This window comes from Carcharhinus amblyrhynchos, chromosome 9 (genome assembly GCF_965287045.1).
Source record: "Carcharhinus amblyrhynchos chromosome 9, sCarAmb.v2.hapA, whole genome shotgun sequence".
In the NCBI taxonomy this organism is placed as follows: Eukaryota; Metazoa; Chordata; class Chondrichthyes; order Carcharhiniformes; family Carcharhinidae; genus Carcharhinus; species Carcharhinus amblyrhynchos.
Window position 1 is genome coordinate 80,992,196 of NC_137332.1, and position 22,618 is coordinate 81,014,813.

Genomic DNA, 22,618 nt, shown 5'->3' on the forward strand with positions numbered 1-22,618 from the left:
CCTGTGTTGTTCTCCACCTGCCGAAATTTTACATATTTACCTAAAGTATCTCAATCTCTTTGCAGACTCTGTGTCCTTTTCAACCTGTCTTTCTTACTTATCTTTGTGTTATCTGAAAATTTGGCAACAGCACATTCAGTCCATCATCCAATCCATAAATGTAAATTATCATAAGACATAAGACACAGGAGCAGAAGTAGGCCATTCATCCTATCATGCTGCTCCTCCATTGAATGAGATCATGACTGATCTGATATAATCCTCCACTCTACTTTCCTGCCTTGTCCCTATAACTCTTGATTCCCTTACTGATTAAACATCTATCTACTTCATATGTAACAACTCAACCTCTACAACTCTCTACAGTGAAGAATTCCACTGATTCAATACCCTTTGAGAGAAGAAACTCCTCCTCATCTCTGTCTTCAATGGGCGACTCCTTACTCTGAGATTATGCCCTCTGACCCGAGACTCTTCCACAAGGGGAAGTAACCTCTCAACACCTACACTGTCAAGCCCCCTGAGAATACTATATGTCAGAAAAGGGCTACCTCTCATTCTTCTAAACTCCAATGAATATAGGGCCAACCTACTCACCTCTCAAGAACATTCCTCCATACCTGAGATCAACCTAGTGAACCATTTCTGGACTGCCTCCAATGCCAGTATATCTTTCCTTGGATAAGGGGACCAAAACTGTTTACAGTATTCCAGGTGTGGTCTAATTTGTGCCTTGTATAGTTTTAGAAAGATTTCTTTATTTTTATACTCCATTCCCTTTGAAATGAAGGCCAACATTCCATTTGTCTTTCCTATTACATGCTAGCTGTTATGTGATTTCTGCATGGGGATCCTCAATACTCTATATGCTGCAGCTTTTTGCAGTCTTTCTCCATTTAAATAATATTCAGCTTCTTTATTATTCCTGCCACAGTGCATAATTTTACATTTCCCTACATTATATTCCATCTGACAAGTTTTGTCCATTCATTTAACCTGTTTATATCCCTCTGGAGATATTTTGTGTCTTTGCCTTCCCACCTATTTTTGTGTCACCCACAAACTTGGCAATAGTACATTCACTTCCCTTGTTCAAGTCTTTAGTATATGTTATAAGTAATCGTGGCCCTTCCGCTGACCTCTGCACTTCACTAATTACATGTTGCCATCCTGAAAATGTCCCCCCCAATCCCAATTCAGTGTCTTCTATAAGTTAACCAATCTTTTTTCTATGCGAATGTGCTACCCTTAACACCATGGGCTCTGAGCTTATTAATTAGCCTTTTGTGCGCTTATTGAAAATGCAAATACATTTCTTCTATTGGTTTCCCATTATCTATCCTGCTTGTTACCACATCAAAGAATTCTAATAAATTTCTCAGATGTGATTTCACTTCATGTAGCTATACTGTCTCTGCTTGACTATATTATAAATTTCTAAATGCTGTGTTATTTCATCCTTTGTAATGGTCACTTAACATTTTCCCAATGACAGATGTTAAGCTAACCTTTTACCTGTTTTGTCTCCCTCCCTTTTTCAATAAAGATGTTATATTGGCAGTTTTTCAGTTCTCTGGAACTTTTTCTAATTTAAGGAATTTTGGAAAATTACTAACAGTGCATTCAACTATCTCTGTAGCTGCTTGCCTTCATATCCTAGGATTCATCCATCAGGTCTAGGGGACTTAATAGCCTCGAGCCCCACTAGTTGCTCTAGTACCTTTTCTCTTGTGATAATTATTGCATTTATTTTCTCCCAACCCTCATTTTGCCTGTTGATTTATTTTTTTTTATAATACAACAAATATCTGACAAATATCTGTGTCTTCCCCCTAATGCAAGCTGGGGTCAAATATTACTGTCAGGCAGTGAGTCATCTTATTCTGGACAAAGGTGGAAACTGTTGTACAGGTTGGACCAAAGATAAATTGAGAAGGAGATAGGTTAAAATGAGCAAAGGGATTAGAAATTGAGTTGGCTGATTTCAAACCACCAGCTTTTGGCAAAAAGTTCAAGAGGGCAAGAAGCCAGAAGGAGGGGCCCAAGTGTGTGAGAATTCTGAAGATGAGAGAAAAGCATCTGCTGTATGGGCTTGAGGGTGGAAAAACACTGGCCAAAGAAATAAGTGAAGTCGACAGAAGAAGAACTCTGTATTGCGTGGAGCTTAAAATTTGTGAAGATGATGTATTAGGGGACGAAGCTGAGCCCTTTGCTGGGGACTGAAGGTGCAGGTCACAGTGGATAGCTGACGGCGATAAAGAAAACATGGCAAAGGGTGAAATAGGAAAGAGGGATGAGGTGAATGTGTTAAAGCTTGTCCACTTGATGTTTAACTTTACTGAGATCTAAGCTGGTTAATGGAATGTTTCATGGCAAATTAAGTGCCAGCCATCGGCATAACTTTTTTGTTGCCAGGAATGGTGTTATTGGAGTGAAGGACAAAAGATAATGAGCGTAATTGGAAACATTTTATATATTGAAAGGAAAATAAATCAGGTGAGGTGTGTCTCATATTTTGAAAACTCTTGGATAATCTCTGGTAAAATACTTAGTAAATGTACAGCTTTGTGTGTGGACCCTGAAGCTATCTATTTAAACAGATTAATTTGAGTTCCACTCCTGCATGTCCATCAAAGTTTTGACACTTTTTCCTTTGTTTCAGAAAACACATTAAAGAGTGTGCCTCTTCCACTCAGAGTAAGAGATCACATAGCACTTTTCAAAGAGAATATTGCTGTAACCCAGGATGCTTAATACAGATTATCTGGCCATTGATTTGCTACTTGTGAGACCTTGATGAACATAAACCTTTTTCCTGCAAAATAGGTGACTGCACTTTCAAAGTAACCAAATTAGTTTTAACTTGTCTTGGGAAGTCCTGAAAGTGCGAAAGGTGCCAGAAATTCTTTCTTCATTGAGTCTATTACTGTTGTCTTTTTGGATTGGTCTTTGAGCATAGTGGGACGGAGCAAGAGAAGACAACTTTTGTTAGCCATATAAAGTCTGCTTCATTTCCTGAGTCTGGAGTTGACGCTGATGATTGTCGTCTGAAATTTAAAATAAGCCTATCGGATGCACAGAAAAAGGGAACTTGTGGTATAGAAACATTTTGAAGCAAGATATTTATTACATCATATTTTATATGCAGATAGCTGTTAAATTAGTGACTTGTTAGAATTCCATTCCTTCGCTTCTGCTGCACTTGTTCTGGTAATGCCATGTTCCAAAATGATGATGCTGATATGTCTGCCTTCTTCCTTAATTGGGGTTTTCCTTCCACTGTGGTTGATAGGGTTCTCAATCATATCTGACCTACCATTTTCCACCGTTTTCTGTTTTTGTGATGATTTGTTAGAATTATTTGACATAGCACGACAAAATCTGTGTGCAGCAGAGGGACTGGTTGGTTTAGTGTATAAAAATACAGTCCATTAACCTATAGTACTAAGAAGGATGGACAGATACAAGTTCCGTTGTCATGGCTGTGGAGTCCACGCTGCACAGTACTGCACATGCTGATCCCTACAGAATGCACTGGTTTCCAAACTGACAATCTCCACCACATTGTCATCCCAAGAGCAGCAGATGAATTGGGATCAGTGCCTTGATGTCATGCACAGTTCTAACTTGGATATATATTATCACTCCTTCATTGTTACTGGGTGACAATCTTGATACTTCCTCTCTAATCGCAGACTTGCACCATCAACACACATTGCAGCAGTTCAAGGAGAAGGACCACCATCACCACCTTTATGCAGTTAAGGATGAGAAACAAATGCCATCCTACTAGTAACTCTGAGAAGGGATTGGACAAAGGAATTCCTTCAACTCTTTCTTCTTCACAACACCCAGCTAAATGCCTCAACCCTATCACTGGGACAGTGTCTCCTATTCTATCACTCCTGACCTTGTTGCATTTGTTTCTGAATCAGATTCTGAGAAATGGTAGAGGCAGCTTTGTGCTACACACATTTGTCCTTCTTGGAAGTAGATTGATGCTCCCTAAACTCATTCTGGAGGATCCTCAAAGTTTTAATTTCATTGGTCTTGATTGAAATGTAAAGCAGATTTCAGAGGCGAAAAGCCACTGCAGAGGGGAGTACGATAGGATGAGAGAGGAATTGGCAAATGTAGAGTGGGGGCACAGATTGGTCGGTAGGACTGCTGAGAAACAGTGGAGGATCTTTAAGGAGATCTTTTTTGGTGCTCAGCAGAAATTTATTCCAATGGTAAAGAAGGATCGTAGGAGAAGGGATAATCAGCCGTGGTTAACGAAGGAGATTAAGGAGAGTATTAAATTAAAAGTTGATGCGTTTAGAGTGGCTAAAAGTAGTGGGTGATTAGAAGATTGGGAGAGGTTTAAAAATCAACAAAGATTGATGAAGAAAATGATAAAGAAAGGAAGGATAGACTATGAAGCTAAACTAACACTAAATGTAAAAAAGGATAGTAAGAGTTTTTATAAATATATAAAGAGGAGGAGGCTGGCTAGAGTGAATGTTGGACCCTTAGAGGATGAGAGGGGGGAGTTAGTGATGAGGGATGAGGAAATGGCTGAGGCCTTAAATAAGTTTTTTGCCTCGGTCTTCACGGAGGAGGACGCAAATAGTTTGCCGGGTATTAAAGATAGGAGGATGGTAGGAGTTGAGGGCCTGAATGCGATCACGGTCACTAGAGAGGTAGTGCTTGATCGGCTAGTGGGACTGATGGTGGACAAGTCCCCAGGACCGGATGGAATGCATCCCAGGGTTCTGAAGGAAATGGCAGATGTGATAGTGATTATTTTCCAAACCTCGTTGGATTCTGGGGAAGTGCCGGCAGATTGGAAAACGGCTAATGTTACGCCGCTGTTTAAAAAGGGTAGCAGGCGAAAGGCAGGGAATTATAGGCCGGTTAGTTTAACGTCTGTTGTGGGAAAAATGCTTGAATCCGTCATCAAAGAAGAAATAGCGAGGCACCTTGAGAAAAATTGTTTGATAGAGCAGACACAGCATGGATTCGTTAAGGGGAAGTCGTGTCTGATGAATTTATTGGAATTCTATGAGGATGTGACTAGTGCGGTAGACGGAGGGGAACCGGTGGATGTGGTGTTTCTCGATGTTCAAAAGGCGTTTGATAAGCTGCCGCACAAAAGGTTGCTTCAGAAGGTTAGGGGGCATGGAGTTGGGGGTAAGGTGTTAGCGTGGGTAGAGGATGGGCTGTCTAATAGGAGGCAGAGAGTTGGTATCAATGGGTGCTATTCGGATTGGTGGTTGGTGACTAGTGGAGTGCCCCAGGGATTGGTGCTGGGGCCTCAGCTATTTACCATTTATATAGATGATTTGGAGGAGGGGGCTGAGTGTAGGGTGTCGAAATTTGCTGATGACACAAAGATAAGTGGAAAAGCAAATTGTGCGGAGGGTGTGGAAAGTCTGCAGAGGGATCTAGATAGGCTGAGCGAGGATATGGCAGATGGAGTACAATGTTAGCAAGTGTGAGGTTATCCACTTTGGCAGGAATAATAGTAGGAGGGACTAATATTTAAAGGGCGAAAAGCTGCAGCATGCTACGGTACAGAGGGACCTGGGGGTCCTTGTGCATGAGTCGCAAAAACCCAGCCTGCAGGTGCAGCAGGTGATCAGGAAGGCAAATGGGATGCTGGCCTTTATAGCAAGGGGGATTGAATATAAAAGCAGGGAGGTCTTGTTGCAACTGTACAGGGCACTGGTGAGACCGCAGCTGGAGTACTGTGTGCAGTTTTGGTCGCCACACTTGTGCAAAGATATTTTGGCCTTGGAGGGAGTGCAGAGGAGGTTCACTAGGCTGATACCGGAGATGAGGGGGTTGAACTATGAAGAGAGGCTGAATAGACTGGGTTTGTACTTGTTGGAATTTAGAAGGATGAGGGGGGATCTTATAGAGATGTATAAGATAATGAAGGGGATGGATAGGATAGAGGTAGAGAGATTCTTCCCACTCAGAAAGGACAGCAGGACTAGAGGGCACAGCCTCAAGATAAGGGGGGAGCAGTTTAGAACGGAGTTGAGGAGGAACTTCTTCACTCAAAGGGTGGTGAATCTCTGGAATTCTCTGCCCGTTGTTGTGGTAGAGGCTACCTCGCTAAATATATTTAAGACACGGGTGGATAGATTTTTGGTAGGCAAGGGGATTAAGGGTTATGGGGAGAAAGCGGGAAAGTGGAACTGAGCCACTTCAGATCAGCCATGATCTTACTGAATGGCGGGGCAGTCTCGAAGGGCTAGATGGCCTATTCCTGCTTCTAATTCTTAGGTTCTTATGTTCTTATGCAGCATCCATTGATGTTGCAAGGTTCCACATCAAGTTTGTCATGGACTGATGCTTTTTGGTTTTGTATATGGATGCATATCACCTTTTGAGACCAGATGGTGCATGACTAGACTGGGATTATCTGTGCAGTGAAATATGAGAACGCACCATTTTTGTCCTGGTGAATGCCAAACTGTTGCTCAGCTTTCAGTTTTGATGATGTGTAGCTAATGAGGAATTTAGGAAACTAGCATGACTGTGGGTGCAACGAATGTGGGTGCACTGATTTCGTAGAGATTGAGGATACCTGTTCAAGCTCAGCAATGTTTTACAAGCAATTGATTTGTGTCAGTTATGCTTTGACAATACTTGATACTGCCAGAAGTTGTTTCACAAAACTGAAGGATTGGTTGTATGGAGGGGTTAGTTCTGTTTCTTGGAATTAATTTTATTTAACTTTAGTCCTGTTTTCAATTTCAGATATGCAGCAGGCCTGATCCCCACAAAGCAAGGTCTATACCTTTGTGATAATGTGACAGCATCATCTTTCTGCAGGTATGAATTTATCACAAGCTCGTGCACAATGAGAGTAAGGTATAGTAATTATGCACAATAAGCTTTTACAACTGCATTCAACAATCATGTAGACATCACTGCCAATTACTGATTGCTCATTATTCAGTACTGATGTTGTGCATTAACCTTTATTCATTTGCAGCATTTATATAAACATTGTTTGTAATACATTGGCCTAAACTCATATCACACCAATGATGAAAGAGTTACTTCTAGTTAAATGTGATGAGTATTTATGGGGAAGACCAACCACCCCGGAATTCGATCCTGTCCTGATCTAACGTCCACAAATTTGTGTTTGTAAAGGTAATTAAAACAGAAATTCAAGCTTGCTAAGATGACGGTACTGAGACCAATTTTGTGCAATCTAGCTCCCTGATCAGCTGACTTGTTACCCACATGGGATCAAGCACCCCCCTCATCTGAATGGTTCAGCAACCAATAGTCTGAACCAACTGAGCCATTGATCAGCTGAGTTTTGCTCAGCTTTACTTTTACACACCTTCAGTTTTTTTTTTAAATCCTTCGTTCAAAAGGTACAATCAGACCATTGGATTTTTGGTTGACTCCATGTTGAGTTGGAACAATTTTTACAACTTGTTGCACTAATTTATCACAAGGTTATGCTGTGTCTCAAAAACTCCCATTTTATACTTCACTTTAATAAGACATAATTCCCAATCAGTGAATAGGCATAAAAGAAATACAAGCATTTGCATGGAATTTTCCAAGATCAATGCATGTCTCCAAGTGCTTCACAGTCAATGATCTACATTGAAATTGCCATCACACTTACTAAATGGAAAACAGGGCAGCCAAAGAGCTCCGACAAACAGCAGTGTGATAATGGTAGATAATTTGTTCTATTTGTAACGTTGATTGAGGGATAAATATTGGCCAGGGCACGGGGGATGATTCAATTGCTCTCTGAAATAGTGTCAAGGAATCTTTTACATCACCAGGCAGATGAGGACTCCCTTGAATATCACATCTGAAGAATGACAACTCTGTCAGTGTAGTACTCCCTCTGTTGCACTGGAGTGTCAGCTTTGATTTTTGTGCTCAAACCCTGGTGTGAGACTAATATCTCTGAGTTTGTGATTTATAAGCAAGGACTGAGCAGCAACAGAAAAGAAAGACTTGCCACACGATGGCTTGTCAAATGGGGAATCAATTCTTCGCTGGTCTAAGTAAGAAATCTCACAACACCAAGTTAAAGTCCAACAGGTTTATTTGGAATCACAAGCTTTTGGAGAGTTGCCATTTCATCAGGTGAGTGGAGCCTGAAGAAGAAGCAGCGCTTCAAAAGCTCGTGATTCCAAATAAACCTGTTGGACTTTAACCTGGTGTGGTGAGACTTCTTACTGTGCCCACCCCAGTCCAACACTGGCATCTCCACAATACTGATCTAAGTTTAATTAATACTTATAAAATGATAATATACATGCTTCGTGTAGTGGTGAATGAATGAATTTGGAGGTATTCAAATTATTTATACCAGTCTTCTATCAAGGTACTAGTTTAAAATACATTGACAAGATTCTTGATGCCAACACAGAAATTTCTATTGTTTAAAATCTTGTACAAGAATTTCTCAGATATCATACTTCTACTCTTCTCTGTCATTACCTCCTATTGTGTATGGTTCTCTGGGATTGCTGGTAACACTGTGTGAGCAGTATTTGGCAAAACCACAACGTTGTTGATGAAACAGTATTTTTACAGCCCAGCACAGTGCTTTGTACATAGATTACGTGGCCTTGCTGTATATCTGTGAAATTTGATTTTGATCCAGAAATGAATTCGAGCTGCCTGAGCTGTTGCATTGCTTTGAGAAGAAAAATGGATCTGAGTGTGCTGAAGTATCTTCTTTGAAATATTGCTCTTAACAGTTCAAAAATTAAACCTATCTATTGCATCGCATCAAGTCACTTGTGTAAGATTTTTAATGGTGGGTTCTTGCTACCTAACAATTTTAATTTAGGACTACGCTGTTCTTGGCACAAATGAAAAATGGCTACGATGGACAATTTCTCGTTGGATATACTCCTAGGTCTGGCCAATTTGTATTGGCAATTTTTTAAAGGAAAAAATGGAATTTCTGAGAGGGATGTGAAGCTGAAACATTTCATTCAGTATAATTTGTAATATGTAAAGTCATGGAGAAGTTCAGATGTTGTCTTGCAATATGTAAGTTGCACTTAATGCAGTTTTCTTGTGGTAATATGTACAGTTAGAGAAAAACAGTGACCTGTTTGCTTGCTGGTCATTCGATGTAAGCAGTCTCCTGCTCAGTCTGTGAAGGACTACTTTGCATTTTTTTCATGGTTTAATTCTCAACATTTTATAATGGTGACAGTGTTTCCTGAGATAGAAATCAACACACGTGTATGATACAAGTGAGTTTATCAATTGCAGGAAACAATTAGTGCTTAAATGTCATACAATAAAAATATTGCATGAAAGTGTTCCTACTGCAAGGCAGCTTGTTGTACTACTATTAGTTTATTACACGTGGTATGCTTATGTACTTAGCCTGCAACAATAAGTGTCCAGCATTGCTAATGAAAACTGCAAGCTTCCCTGTGTCATACCCATTGCTACTGAGCCAACCATAAATAGGAAGTTGTATTTAATTTCATAATATATCTCCTTTTCAAAGCTATTACAAATGCTGAACAAAAGAGGAAGAAACAAAACGGCAGCACATATTTGAATAAAATGATACATTTTCCAAGCAGTTGCAAACAAATAATTAGATACTGAGCCAAAGAATGAGGGTTTAGAGTGGAATGACCAAAAGCCTGTACAAAGAGGTGTGAAGATTCCCAAGAGTGAGAGGAAGGTAGAAAAAGTGAAGGAGTTGATGGTAGGAGGAAGTGAAATGGAGCAGTTTCGGGTGAGGGGGCGGCAGAGTCATAAGTGGAGGTGAACGTGATGTGGAGAAGATGAGAAGGGATGAGTGAAGGGGGCAAATGTGAGAGTTTGAAGGTACGATTGCCAATGAAATTTTCACACTCTAATTCACCCTCCTTCGTAGGCCTTCCACCACGTATTTCACAAATGTTTAATATCATTGGTTAAAAGGATACACTATCCCAATGTTCATCAGATTCCCTTGTTATACCATTTCAATTCTCACTTTCATCAATCATGTGAGTAGAAATCCTATAACCTAAAGACTAACTGGTGAAATGCACTTTTCCTGCAACGTTGGGCCATTTTTTTTTAAGGCAAAACATAGTATTTGTGCTGTTCGTTATAGTCTTGTGTTCATTAGCTATGAATTCTGATGTGGCTTTTCTTGAAGTAAAAGTGGCATCTTTTATTTTTCCCATGTTTAGTTTTTTAACTCCTTACAGCTTTTTGATAGTAAAAGTAAAGATATGTGGTATTTCTTAGTGTATTTCAAATACCTCCTGCGATATTTTTATAGTAAGAAGTGTCACAACACCAGGTTAAAGTCCAACAGGTTTATTTGGTAACAAAAGCCACTAGCTTTCGGAGCACTGCCTCTTTCAGGTAAGTGGGAGCTGTGTTCGCAAACAGGGCATATTCTGTTCGTGAACAGAACTCCCACTTATCTGACGAAGGAGCAAAGCTCCAAAAGCTAGTGGCTTTTGCTACCAAATAAACCTGTTGGACTTTAACTTGGTGTTGTGAGACTTCCGACTGTGTTAACCCCAGTCCAACGCCTGCATCTCCACATCATATTTTTATAGGACAGAAAAGACACAGTGTGCAGCACATAGAGCACAAAGTACCCAACTAAAACTCATTTATTCCAGTTTGCTTACATATACATATGAATGTAAATAGCCATAAGAGGATGCTATTGCATTTTTCCTTCAATGAAAAAGTTGCATAAAAATTCAAATTCCATACAACTGTTACACGTTTCTTGTTTTTTGTTTATTTACAAATCCAACTTAGCCACTGTTTAACAGTTCCTAAGAGGATGCATTCTTTCTTGACCCAAACTTTCAGCACATGGAGAAGAACTTTGGCCCATCTGCACCACAGTCTGAGGGGAAGCTTCTTCTAACAGAGACTGGTTTTGCTCTTGACTGTCACTTGAATTTTCCACTTCATCAGGCATGTCTGTTTAACGCTGCATTGGACCTCACCTGCAACGACCACATATTTTCACAACTCTCATCTGTAATGACCATATAGTTTCACAACTCTCCCTGCTACTGACTTAAATCAATTATGATGATCTTTCACCTTGACTTCTATTTAATTTCAGACTTTTTTCTCGTGCTATTCCTGTCATGACCGTTTCTGCTTGGATTGTTTCTGACTGTTAAATGTGGCTTCAGCAATTAAACCCTGTCTTAGGTTGTATTCTAAGAAACATTTCAACTGGCATTCTGCTGGTTGTAGTGTGAGGTGTGTTATAATAAATAAACAAAAAAATTGCCAGTTTGTGATTCAATGATGATGGATATTTTTGCCAATTTACATCTAGCATTTGTTAACAAGAGCATTCTTAACAATTTGTGCCTTGACCTCTGCTGCTTCATTTTGAAGCAGGATGATATGGTGAAATTCTAGCGTGTTTTAGCCTGTTCATTCTCAGAAATTTTACAAACTCTTTTGAACAAATGTGAGGTGTGCTGTTGGGCATGCATCCTTCCAGGAATTTATAGAATCATAGAAAAACTGCAGGACAAACAGGCCCTTTGGCCCACAAGTTGCGCTGATCATATCTCTACCTACTAGGGTTACCTGTAACCCTCAATCCTATTAAGTCCCATGTACTCATCCAGAAGTCTCTTAAAAGACCCTAATGAATTTGCCTCCACCATCACCGACAGCAGCCGATTCCACTCACCCACCACCCTCTGAGTGAAAATCTTACCCCTGACATCTCCTCCATACCTACTCCCCAGCACTTTAAACCTGTGTCCTCTTATGGCAGCCATTTCAGCCCTGAGGAAAAGCCTCTGAGAGTCCACTTGATCAATACCTTTCATCATCTTATACACCTCTATCAAGTCCCCTCTCATCCTTCGCCTCTCTAAGGAGAAAAGACCAAGCTCTCTCAACCTATCCTCGTAAGGCATGCCACCCAATCCAGGTAACATCCTTATAAATCTCCTCTGCACCGTTTCAATGGCTTCCACATCCTTCCTCTAATGAGGCGACCAGAACTGAACACAGTACTCCAAGTAGGGTCTGACCAGAGTCTTAGACAGCTGCAGCATTATCTCCCGACTCTTAAATTCAATTCCTGGATTGATGAAGGCCAGTGTACCATACACCTTCTTAACCACATCCTCTACCTGTGAAGCTGATTTGAGAGTCCTGTGAACCCGGACCCCAAGATCCTTCTGATCTTCCACTCTGCTAAGAGTCTTACCCTTAATATTATATTCCTTCATACCATTTGACCTGCCAGAATGGACCACTACACATTTATCCGGGTTGAAGTCCATCTGCCACTTCTCCGCCCAGTCTTGTATCCTATCTGTCATGCTGCAACTTCTGACATCCCTTCAAATTATCCACAACATCTCTGACCTTCGTGTCATCGGCAAACTTAACAACCCATCCCTCCACTTCCTCATCCAGGCCACTGGTGACCAACCTCCATGCAGAAACAGACCCATCTACAACCACTCTCTGCCTCCTGCAGGCAGGCCAGTTCTGGATCCACAAAGCAATGTCCCCTTGGACCCCATGCCCCCTTACTTTCTCAATAAGCCTTGCACAGGGAACCTTATCGAACGCCTTACTGAAGTCCATTTAAACCACATCCACCACTCTTCCTTTGTCAATGTGTTTAGTCACAAAAAACTCAACCAGGCTCATAAGACACGATCTGCCTTTAACAAAGCCGTGCTGACTACGTTTGATCATACTATACTTCTGTAAGTGTTCATAAATCCTGTCTCTCAGGATCTTTTCCATCAACTTACCAACCACTGAGGTTAGACTCACCGGTCGATAATTTCCTGGTATATCTAAATTCTCTTTCTTGAATATAGGAACCACATCCACAATCCTCCAGAACTTTTCCTGTCTCCATCGATGATGCAAAGATCATCGCCAGAGGCTCTGCAATCTCTTCCCTCACCTCCCACAGTAACCTGGGGTACATCCCATCCGATCCCGGTGACTTATCTATCTTGATGCTATTCAAAAGCTCCAACACATCCTCTTTCTTAATGTCCACACACTCAAGCTTTTCAGTCTGCCGCACGCCTGCACTACAACCACCAAGATCTTTTTTCACCATAAATACCAAAGTAAAGTATTCATTGAACACCTCTGCTATTTCTACCGGTTCTATACAAACTTTCCCACCGTCACATTTTATAGGTCCTATTCCTTCGCATCTCATCCTTTTACTCTTCACATATTTGTAGAACACCTTAGGGTTTTCCTTAATTTTATCTGCCAAGGCCTTCTCATAACCCCTCCTGGCTCTCCTGATTTCCTCCTTAAGCTCCTCCCTACAAGCCATATACTCCTCTAGATCCTTAACGTTACCAAGCTCCCTGAACTTTTTGTATGCTTTTCTTTTTGACTAGATTTGTTACAACTTTCATGCACCACGGTTTCTGTAACCGACCATAACCTCCCTGTCTCAGAGGAACGTTGTCGTGCAGAGCTCCAGACACACATTCCCTGAAAATCTGCCACCTTACTTCGCTACATTTCCCCGAGAGCACCTCCTTCCGATTTACTTCTCTAATTTCCTGCCTAATGGCTTCATATGTCTCCTTACTCCAGATAAACACTTTGCTAGCTTGCCTGATCCTATCCTTCTCCAACGCTAGTGTAAAGGAAATAGAGTTATGATCACTATCCCCAAAATGTTCTCCCACTGAGAGATCTGACACCTGTCCAGGTTCATTAACCAATACCAGATTAAGTAGCAAACAAACTTTATGGTAGTTTTTTGATTCATTGGGAGCCCCTTCAACCCACTTTGAATGGGAATCACAATGAATAGCAGTTGCCCTTCAAATTCTGCAAAATCGATGTGCAGCCTCTGCAACACACTCGCTGGCCATATCCATGGTTTGAAAGATACTGAAGGCAATATTTTTTTCTACAGCTCACCATATTTTACACTGTTTTACTTTGTTTTCTATATATTTAGATGATCTTGGTCTCAAGGGATAGCTGGACTCTTTGTCAAACCCATCCTTAACCGTGGGTCATTTTTGATCACATAGTAATCGCGGTCTGTACCTTTCAGGAATTACAATTCTGGCTCCCCACGTAACACAGCCTTTATCAATGGGCAACTCATTCTTACATACAGAAAATGGCCCACAGCTACAGAAGTGTTTATGTCATCCTCTTGCTCCGAAAATCAAAGATAATGCTTCATGTTCTATATAAACATAGTTCCACTCACTGACACACAGGGTTTGTGAGGCAAAGGGATTTGGTCTCTCCTCAGCACTGCTCATCATAGTGTTAGAGACTCGGGTTCAGTTCCCAGCTCAGTCTCAAGTCTTTTCAGCGTTTTTTCAGCTCTACTTTCTCTCTTGCTCTACTTTTTCTTTAAAACAGACTGCATTGGACAAGACCTGAAATAAGCTGGTCATGCGTTCCTCTTGTCCTGAAGGTTATTCATATAATCGTGAACCGATTTACCTGGGGTACTTGCTGGTCTTGCATCTTGCTGTTAATCAGTTCTGAACAAGGCTGATTTTTCTCACGTTCACCACAATGATGGACAATTTTGCACGATACTCCTTGTATGTTACTGGACCTGACACATTTTCCATGATGATGACTTTCTTGCTTTCATAACTCAATGCGTTACTTTTCCACCTGATGTTGACTCAACCTTCGTCACAGTAGTAATTCAGGATTCACACTGACTGATACCCCTGTGTTGACTTCTATGTTTACCAGAGTTCCATCCAACACAAATTGGATATGCTGACCTGCGAATTTCTCAACTGACCTATCACCTGGTACTGTTCAACAACTGTATGCCGTGATTCACATTTCATCTTGCCAGTGTTTGTTTCCTTTTACATTCAACATGCCTTGACAGAGGGATTTTTAAATTTGATTTGATTTATTATTGTCACATGTATTAGCATACAGTGAAAAGTATTGTTTCTTGCACGCTGTAGTCAGATACTGTACATAGGAAAAGAAAGGAGAGAGTGCAGAATGTATTATTACAGTCACAGCTAGGGCACAGAGAAAGATCAACTTAATGCGAGGTAGGTCCATTCAGTAGTCTGATGGCAGCAGGGAAGAAGCTATTCTTGAGTCGGTTGGTATGAGACCTCAGACTTTTCTTTCTCCCGAAGAACAAAGAACAGTACAGCACAGGAACAGGCCCTTCGGCCCTCCAAGTCTGCACTGATCATGTATTCCTAACTAGACGGTCCATTTGTATCCCTCTCTTCCCAGTCTGTTCATGTGGCTATCTAGATAAGTCTTAAATGATCCTAGCATGTCTGCCTCAACCACCTTGCTTGGCAGTGCATTCCAGGCCCCCACTACCCTCTCTGTAAAATACATTCCCTGCATATCTGTATTGAACCTTGTCCCCCTTACCTTGAACTTGTGACCTCTTGTGTTTGTCATTACCAACCTGGGAAAAAGCTTCCAACTGTTCACCCTATCAATGCCCTTCATAATATTATAAACTTCTATTAGGTTGCCCCTCAACGTCCGTCTTTCCAGGGAGAACAACCCTAGTTTATTCAATCTCACCTCATAGCTAATACCCTCCATACCAGACAACATCCTGGTAAACCTTTTCTGCACTCTTTCCAAAGCCTCAAGTCCTTCTGGTAGTCCTGCAACCAGAACTGGACGCAGTATTCGAAATGTGGCCTAACCAACATTATATATAATTGCAACATCATATGCCAACTTTTATACTCTATGCCCCATCCAATAAAGGCAAGCATGCTATATGCCTTCTTCAACACCTTTTCCACTTGTGTTGCCACCTTTAAGGATCTGTGGACTTGCATACCCTCATGGTTCTGCTATTTATTGTATAGCTTCTCCCTGCATTAGATCGACCAAAATGCATCACTTCGCATTTATCTGGATTAAATTCTATCTGTCATTTCTTCGCCCAATTTTCCAGCCTATCTATATCCTTCCGTATTCTCTGACAATGTTCAAAACTATCCACAACTCCAGCAATCTTTGTGTCGTCCACAAACTTGCTAATTAGACCAGCTACATCTTCTTCCAAATCATTTATATATATCACAAACAGCAGAGGTCCCAGTACAGAGCCCTGTGGAACACCACTAGTCACAGACCTCCAATCAGAAAAAGACCCCTCCATTGCCATCTTCTGTCTTCTATGACCAAGTCAGTCCTGAATCCATCTAGCTAGTTCACTCTTGATCCCGTGTGATTTAACCTTTTGCACCAGCCTGCCATGAGGGACCTTATTAAATGCTTTACTAAAATCCATGTAGATCATATCCACAGCCCTTCCCTTGAAAATCATTTTTGCAAAAAACTCAACCAAATTTGTGAGGCAAGAAGGTGGGAGAGAGAATATCCGGGGTGCATGGGGGTCCTTGATTATACTGGCCACTTTTCTGAGGAAGCGGAAAGTGTAGACAGTATCAGTGGATGGGAGACTGGTTTGAGTGATGGGCTGGCCTCCTTTCATGACCCTTTGTAGTTTCTTGCTGTCTTGGACAGAGCAGGAGCCATACCTAGCTGTGATACAACCAGAAATAATGCTTTTTATAGTGCATCTAGAAATTGGTGAGAGGTGTAGCTAACATGCCAATTTCCCTTAGTCTCCTGAGAAAGTGGTGGCTTTGGTGAGCTTTCTTATCTATAGCGCCTGCATGGAGGGACCAGGACAAGTTGTTGGTGATCTGGACACCTAAAAACTTGAAGCTCTTGACCACTCCTATTTCATCCCCAGAGTCCCTTCTTGCAGCTGTAACAGTCCTTCACAAATGCACAATTCTGTGCCGAATGACTTAAACACTAGTAGAAGGACTTTTTAATACCTGCTGCTGTTAGAAACTGTGCTTATTCAGCTGCAGTTTATTCACTTCAGCAGATGACTGGCAGTTAGTTAACTCTGCCTTCTCTAGAGACATGTTCCTATATGTCCGTGGACGTGGTTTGGAGAGCTCTGTCAAAATTTGGCTTTGGCAATGTCAATGGCTTACTGTGAATGCCTTCATTTGTTAATCCATTAAAAATTCATTCAATACGGTGTTCTCTTGAAATTCTCCAAAATTACAAAGTCTTCACTGCTGAAAATATCATTTTGGAACCAATCACCACTGTAGTGCTGCTCAAGCTTACACCAAATACGGCATGTCTTTTGGCTTAGCAGAGGCAAACAAATTTTTAAGTATTTCATACGCTTCTTGGCCTGTTTCAATCAGAAATATTGTCCTTTTCCTTTTCCCCACTGACTGATTAACAGCTGGATTATCAGGAGCATTGAGGATATTACTAGCAGTGAAATACATCTCTAGCCTCTCTATGTGCTCACTGAAAATCTCTCAGTTATGGTTATAGACTCCTAATCAAAGCCAGCTTTGAAAAATAGTCTATCCACATGTACACTAAGGCTGTATTTTTGGGACTAATTCTCATCTGAAAAACCTCACAGGTTCTCTGCTAGTTTGCTGGAAGCTTCTCCACCCCAAATTCATTTGATTGGTGATGTCCACAATCTCACCTTGTTGTCAGATTGTGGTATCTTAGCAGGACAGAAAAATGTAGAACAAGGTTCATAGTACCCAACTGAAAAACTGGTTTCTTCCAGTTTGACTAGACATACACACATATATAAATGCACAAATGGTCACAAGATGGTGATATTACGATCTCTTCTGTCAGCTTGCTCATCCTTTCCGATGATCAAACTGTGATCCAGAGGAGCATATCACTGTTGTAATGTGAACACTGTGGTTGGCTGAGAAATTGTTATCGGCAAAGCATTCCAAACTGTAAAAGAAAACTTAATTTGACATTTATATGCAGTCTGCTTATGGTTGTGATTTGTGTTGATCAATATTTTTCCACATTTGAACCGATAGTTGTTGATTTTTGACATGGAGCAGCATCAGTCCCTCTCTACGTATGATAAAGCTCACTGATCTGACAAAACAATTATAATTTTGTACCAGTGTGAAAATTCCATTTCCCTATTTGCATATCATTTTGTTTTCACACTGCTTGAGTGGGCTGTTAAATTGGTTAGGAGGCGTAAGCCACTGTGACTGTTCCTTTGAATTTGGCTCCATTTTTTCCTGTGGCAGTGATCTTGTTTTTTCCCACCTCCACTGTCAGGAAGAGTTATTAAATTCCTTTCTACCTTTTATTCGTTATTGGCATATGAGACAAAGTTTTCTGAGTTATGGGGCCTCTGCATTCATAATCTTGCATACTTTGGTACTCTGTTTATTTTGTTCAGATGAGGTGTAGTCTCTGTTGGTGCCTGGCTTGATTTCTGGATCCTCTTTTCAATAATATCAAAAATAACCACTTGGCTTTTGAAGTGTACTGTTATAATAACCTGCAGCAAACTTGAGTGTTTGGATTTAATGTATGCTTAAAATTTTGTTAAAAATGCTTAATGTTCAGAAAGAAGTTATTTATGTTTTGTCTCTTGAAAGAGCCATACCTCTAGCTCAGCAGAGAACAAGTGTCTTTGTTGGATCATCCTTGGGCGTGAATGCAGGCTTAGATTTAAAATTCTTACTTAATCTGGGGTGTTGGAGGAGGGGGAACGCATCTGACTTGTAGCTGTTCAGTTGCTGAAGCAAACCAGAGCCCAAACAAAAATGGCCCAGTCTGTGGCAAATGAAGCCAATTATCTTTCAGTTGATCACTCACTCACAGGAGGCTTGTTGACTTTACCAATAATGGCTGTGGTTAATACCAACTACACTCCTCAGCATACTGCAAATGTTTCTGTGTTTTACAGGTGTAAATGTAATAACACAAAGCCCATGGTGCGGTGCCACTGAAGTCTGTTTGAAATTGACAGACAAACTTAATTGTGAAAGTCACCCTTTTGATTTTGCTTTGTTCCAGTTCAGACTTAAAAAGTAAAACAATATTTAATTATGGTCCTTTATCAATGTTTTGTGAGAGAGAGCTGTGGCTAGTGAAGATTGAATGCCCGTTTACACACTTTGTATTTGTGGGCATACAAATGGAAAATGAGTTTTAGTATAGAATGATTTGAATGGTGCATTTTCTAGGGGGAATAAGGAGGCCACCTACTTCTTGGAAAATAACGTTAATTGGGGTAGAAGAGAAAAGGAATACAGAAGTTTGCAAATCACTAGAAGTAGCTACCCAGGTTAAAAATAAAATATGAAACAAAACATTGAGATTAATTTTCAGAGCAACAGATTTCAAACATATCTTGTTTTGATCACACTTTGCTTATTGATCTCTGTTCTGGTCTCCATAATGTGAAAAAAACATAGAACCAATAAAGAAGGCACAAGAAAGATTTGCAAGGATTGTACCAAAGCTGTGAGGTTATAACTGCCAGGAAAGGCTGAACAAGAACAAGATTTTTTTCTTGAAGAGGAAGAGGTGACAAATGGAAATTGTTAAAATCATGGAGGGGTATAAAAGAGGGAGGCCTTTTAAACTGTTTTTTTCCAATTCCGAGGACCTATTAAAGAGAGTCACTAGTGAATTCAATAAATAATTCAGGAGAAACCTTTTCACCCAGTGAACAGTGAGAATGTTAAATTTGCTACCACATGAGGGAGAAATGAACAGAAGCGTATATTGTTAGTATAACATAAGTTAAGATGGGAGAAGATTTGTTTGGAGCAGAGACATCTTGGGCAGATTGGTTTCTTTCTCTGATGTTGAAGCTATCTACCATTTTGTATCATGGTTTTTGATCCAACTGAAAACCAAATTTCCAAATGAAAACTTTGAGTTGTTTTGTTTCATAGTTGATTCATGTGATTTATCAGCACTGATTTGATGTCTACCTCTGCCAAATGCTATTATTTTGGCAAACACCTTTTATTAATCCATGGGACCTGGACATGGTCAGCACTTGATGCTCATCCCCAATTGCTCTGGAGGAGGTTGAGCCATGAATATGTTTGGTAGCTTGTGAGCTTATTTGAGAGGACAGTTAGGAATCGACTATATTGCTTTAGTCAGACTGGGTGAGGATCACAGTTTTCTTTCGTGAAGGACATTAGGTGAAACAAGTGGGTTTTTACAACTCTCCAATAATTTCATAATCACCGTTGCTGATGCTGGATTTTTATTCTAGATTTACATAGTTAACTTAAATTCCCCAGCTGCCAGGATGTGATTTGAACTTGTGTCTCTAGGGTAGTTTGTCAATATTCTGGATTACTTGTTGAGTAACATAATCATTATGCAACCATACTCTTGTAAATTGTATGATTTATAGTGAGAAGTGAGCTGACTGTCGATTTGACTATCAAGTGTACTGCTCACTCCAGGCATTCTTCCTTTGCACATATCATGTTTTGAGCTTGTCTGTCATAAAGACTCTTTGGGCAGGACATGAGAAAAAGTATCTGGCTCATGCCTGTGTGGTTACAGATAACTGAGACCACCTTTGGCAAATGGGTTTACCCGCACAAAATTCTCATGGTGACACGTACTGTTTTAAAATGAAGACTGAAATTTTCTGTGGTCACCATGATTCATTTTCTTGTAGAGGTTGGATGCTTTAAGGATGTGTTAAATTACGTAAGATATACATTGTCTTCCACGTCATTTTAATGTTGTTCGATTTTTCACATTTAAGATTTCCTCCTATTAAAACACTAAACAGAATTTATACAATTTTTAACTTTCTCATTTGCATCAATTTCATCTTTGTGTCACATTTTTAAAAAAATTCATTCGTTTGATGTGGGCGTTGCTGGTGGCCAGCAGTTATTGCCCATTCCTAGTTGTCCGAGGGCAGTTGAGAGAGCCACATCTAGGCCAGACCAGGTAAGATCTGGCAAATTTCCTTCACTATAAGACATTAGTGAACCAGATGGGTTTTTTCCAACAATTGACAATAGTTTCATCATCATCAGTATAATCTTAAGCCCAGATTTCCACTTTTACAAGCAGCACAGTAGCATAGTGGTTAGCACTGGTGATTCACAGCTCCAGGGACCTGGGTTCAATTTTCGGCTTGGGTCACTGTCTGTGTGGAGTTTGCACATTCACCTCGTGTCTGTGTGGGTTTCCTCCGGGTGCTCTGGTTTCCTCCCACAGTCCAAAGATATGTGGGTTAGGTTGATTGGCCATGCCAAAATTGCCCCTTAGTGTCCTGAGATGCGTAGATTAGAGGGATATCGGGGTAGGGCCTGGGTGGGATGGTGTTCGGTGCAGACTCAATGGGCCAAATAGCCTCCTTCTGCACTGTAGGGTTTCTATGATTTTATGAAGATATTTTAGATTGAATTCAAATTCCACTGCTGCTGTGGTGGGATTCCAACCCAGGTCCCCAGAACACTAGCTGAGTTTCTGGATTAATATCTAGCAATAATACCATCAGACCATTGCTTCCCCATCATCACAAAGGAACTGGGATGTGATTTCAGAATAATGCTTTGCAAGAAATCACCTGGCTCCATCTCCAACCCTGCATGTTGGTTGTCTTCATTTGCAGCAGTGTTAAGTGACTAAAGAAAGTTAGACCATGGTACACAGATACTATTCAGTCCTCATTTTGGAAGTCTGTATTTTTAATAACTATTATGACCACTTCTGTTGACATTTAAATTAGAAACTGCCTGTGCAAACTTATACTGCAGGTTTCTTTTGTGCTCTAGCACATTTTTACCTCCATTTTTGCCCTTTTCAGCCTCACAATATTGCAGTCTCTTTCTCTTACCCCCTTTCTCTCAGCTGTGCTATTTGGCAACTCTCACCCCCAGTTCATTCAATACATTTTCTAAATTTCATAGGACATGGCAAAAGTTACAACTGTGTTAGTGCACTTTTTAAAATCTTGCACATGGACACAGCTTTTGTTGTTCATTTGTTCTTATGCTTTTCAAAATTACTTGAAGAGATTATATGGAAAACTGAAGTAAAAGTATTGCCCAGGTCCCATGAGTGACTAAATTATGTTTTTCAAGAAGTAGCATTTGATAGAGGGAACCAACAAATGAATGACAGCAATCACATTGTGGATCAGTTGCAGACTCAAAAGCTATAAAATTTTGGGTTCAGTTGGGACCAGAAACCACGACGTAAAATGATACGTACAGCACAGAAACGAACCATTTATAATATCACAAATATATATATTTTAACATTATTTTGCATAGGCTCTTATTTCAGCAGTAGAAATTGTACTTTCTGAGGGACAGAACAGATTATGAAAATTTTCAGATTTTTGAGAGAATTGTGGCAACCCAATGACCAAATTGTGTGGTTAGTGAGAGGCAAATTGACGTATGCCATATAATACAAGGCTTCCCAAACTGTTGGTTGTGAGATTAGATTTTTGAGGTTCCATGCTGTAAAGCAGCAGTGTCTTCCCTGAAGCTTGGACTAATTTCTGACAGTTCTGATAGTTCTTTAAATCCTCTTGATTTTTTTTTTCTGTTTGTTGGCGGGGCTCTCTGAGACCTGATTGCTGCTAGAAAAAAAGCTTGGGAAAAGATTGATGTTAATTTTTATTTTGGAGAAACCCTGAGCAACTGAAGCTCCCCCCACCTTCAGCAACTCGAGCCTTTCCCCAACCCCCAGCTACTGAACCTTCTCTAGCACAGCAAATGAATCTCCCCCTCCAACCCATTCCACCCCACAGCAACTGAAT

The 22,618-nt window shown here is 40.5% G+C and overlaps 1 protein-coding gene across 1 annotated transcript in view; it reads left to right on the forward strand.

Moving 5' to 3' along the window:
• The window catches only part of imp3 (IMP U3 small nucleolar ribonucleoprotein 3), a 248,249-nt gene that overhangs the window by 90,869 nt on the left and 134,762 nt on the right, over nucleotides 1-22,618 (forward strand). Inside the window, exon 3 of the mRNA XM_080195980.1 lies at nucleotides 6,751-6,825. Within this exon, the coding sequence (XP_080052106.1) occupies nucleotides 6,751-6,825 (75 nt within the window). The remainder of the gene's footprint in view (nucleotides 1-6,750; nucleotides 6,826-22,618) is intronic.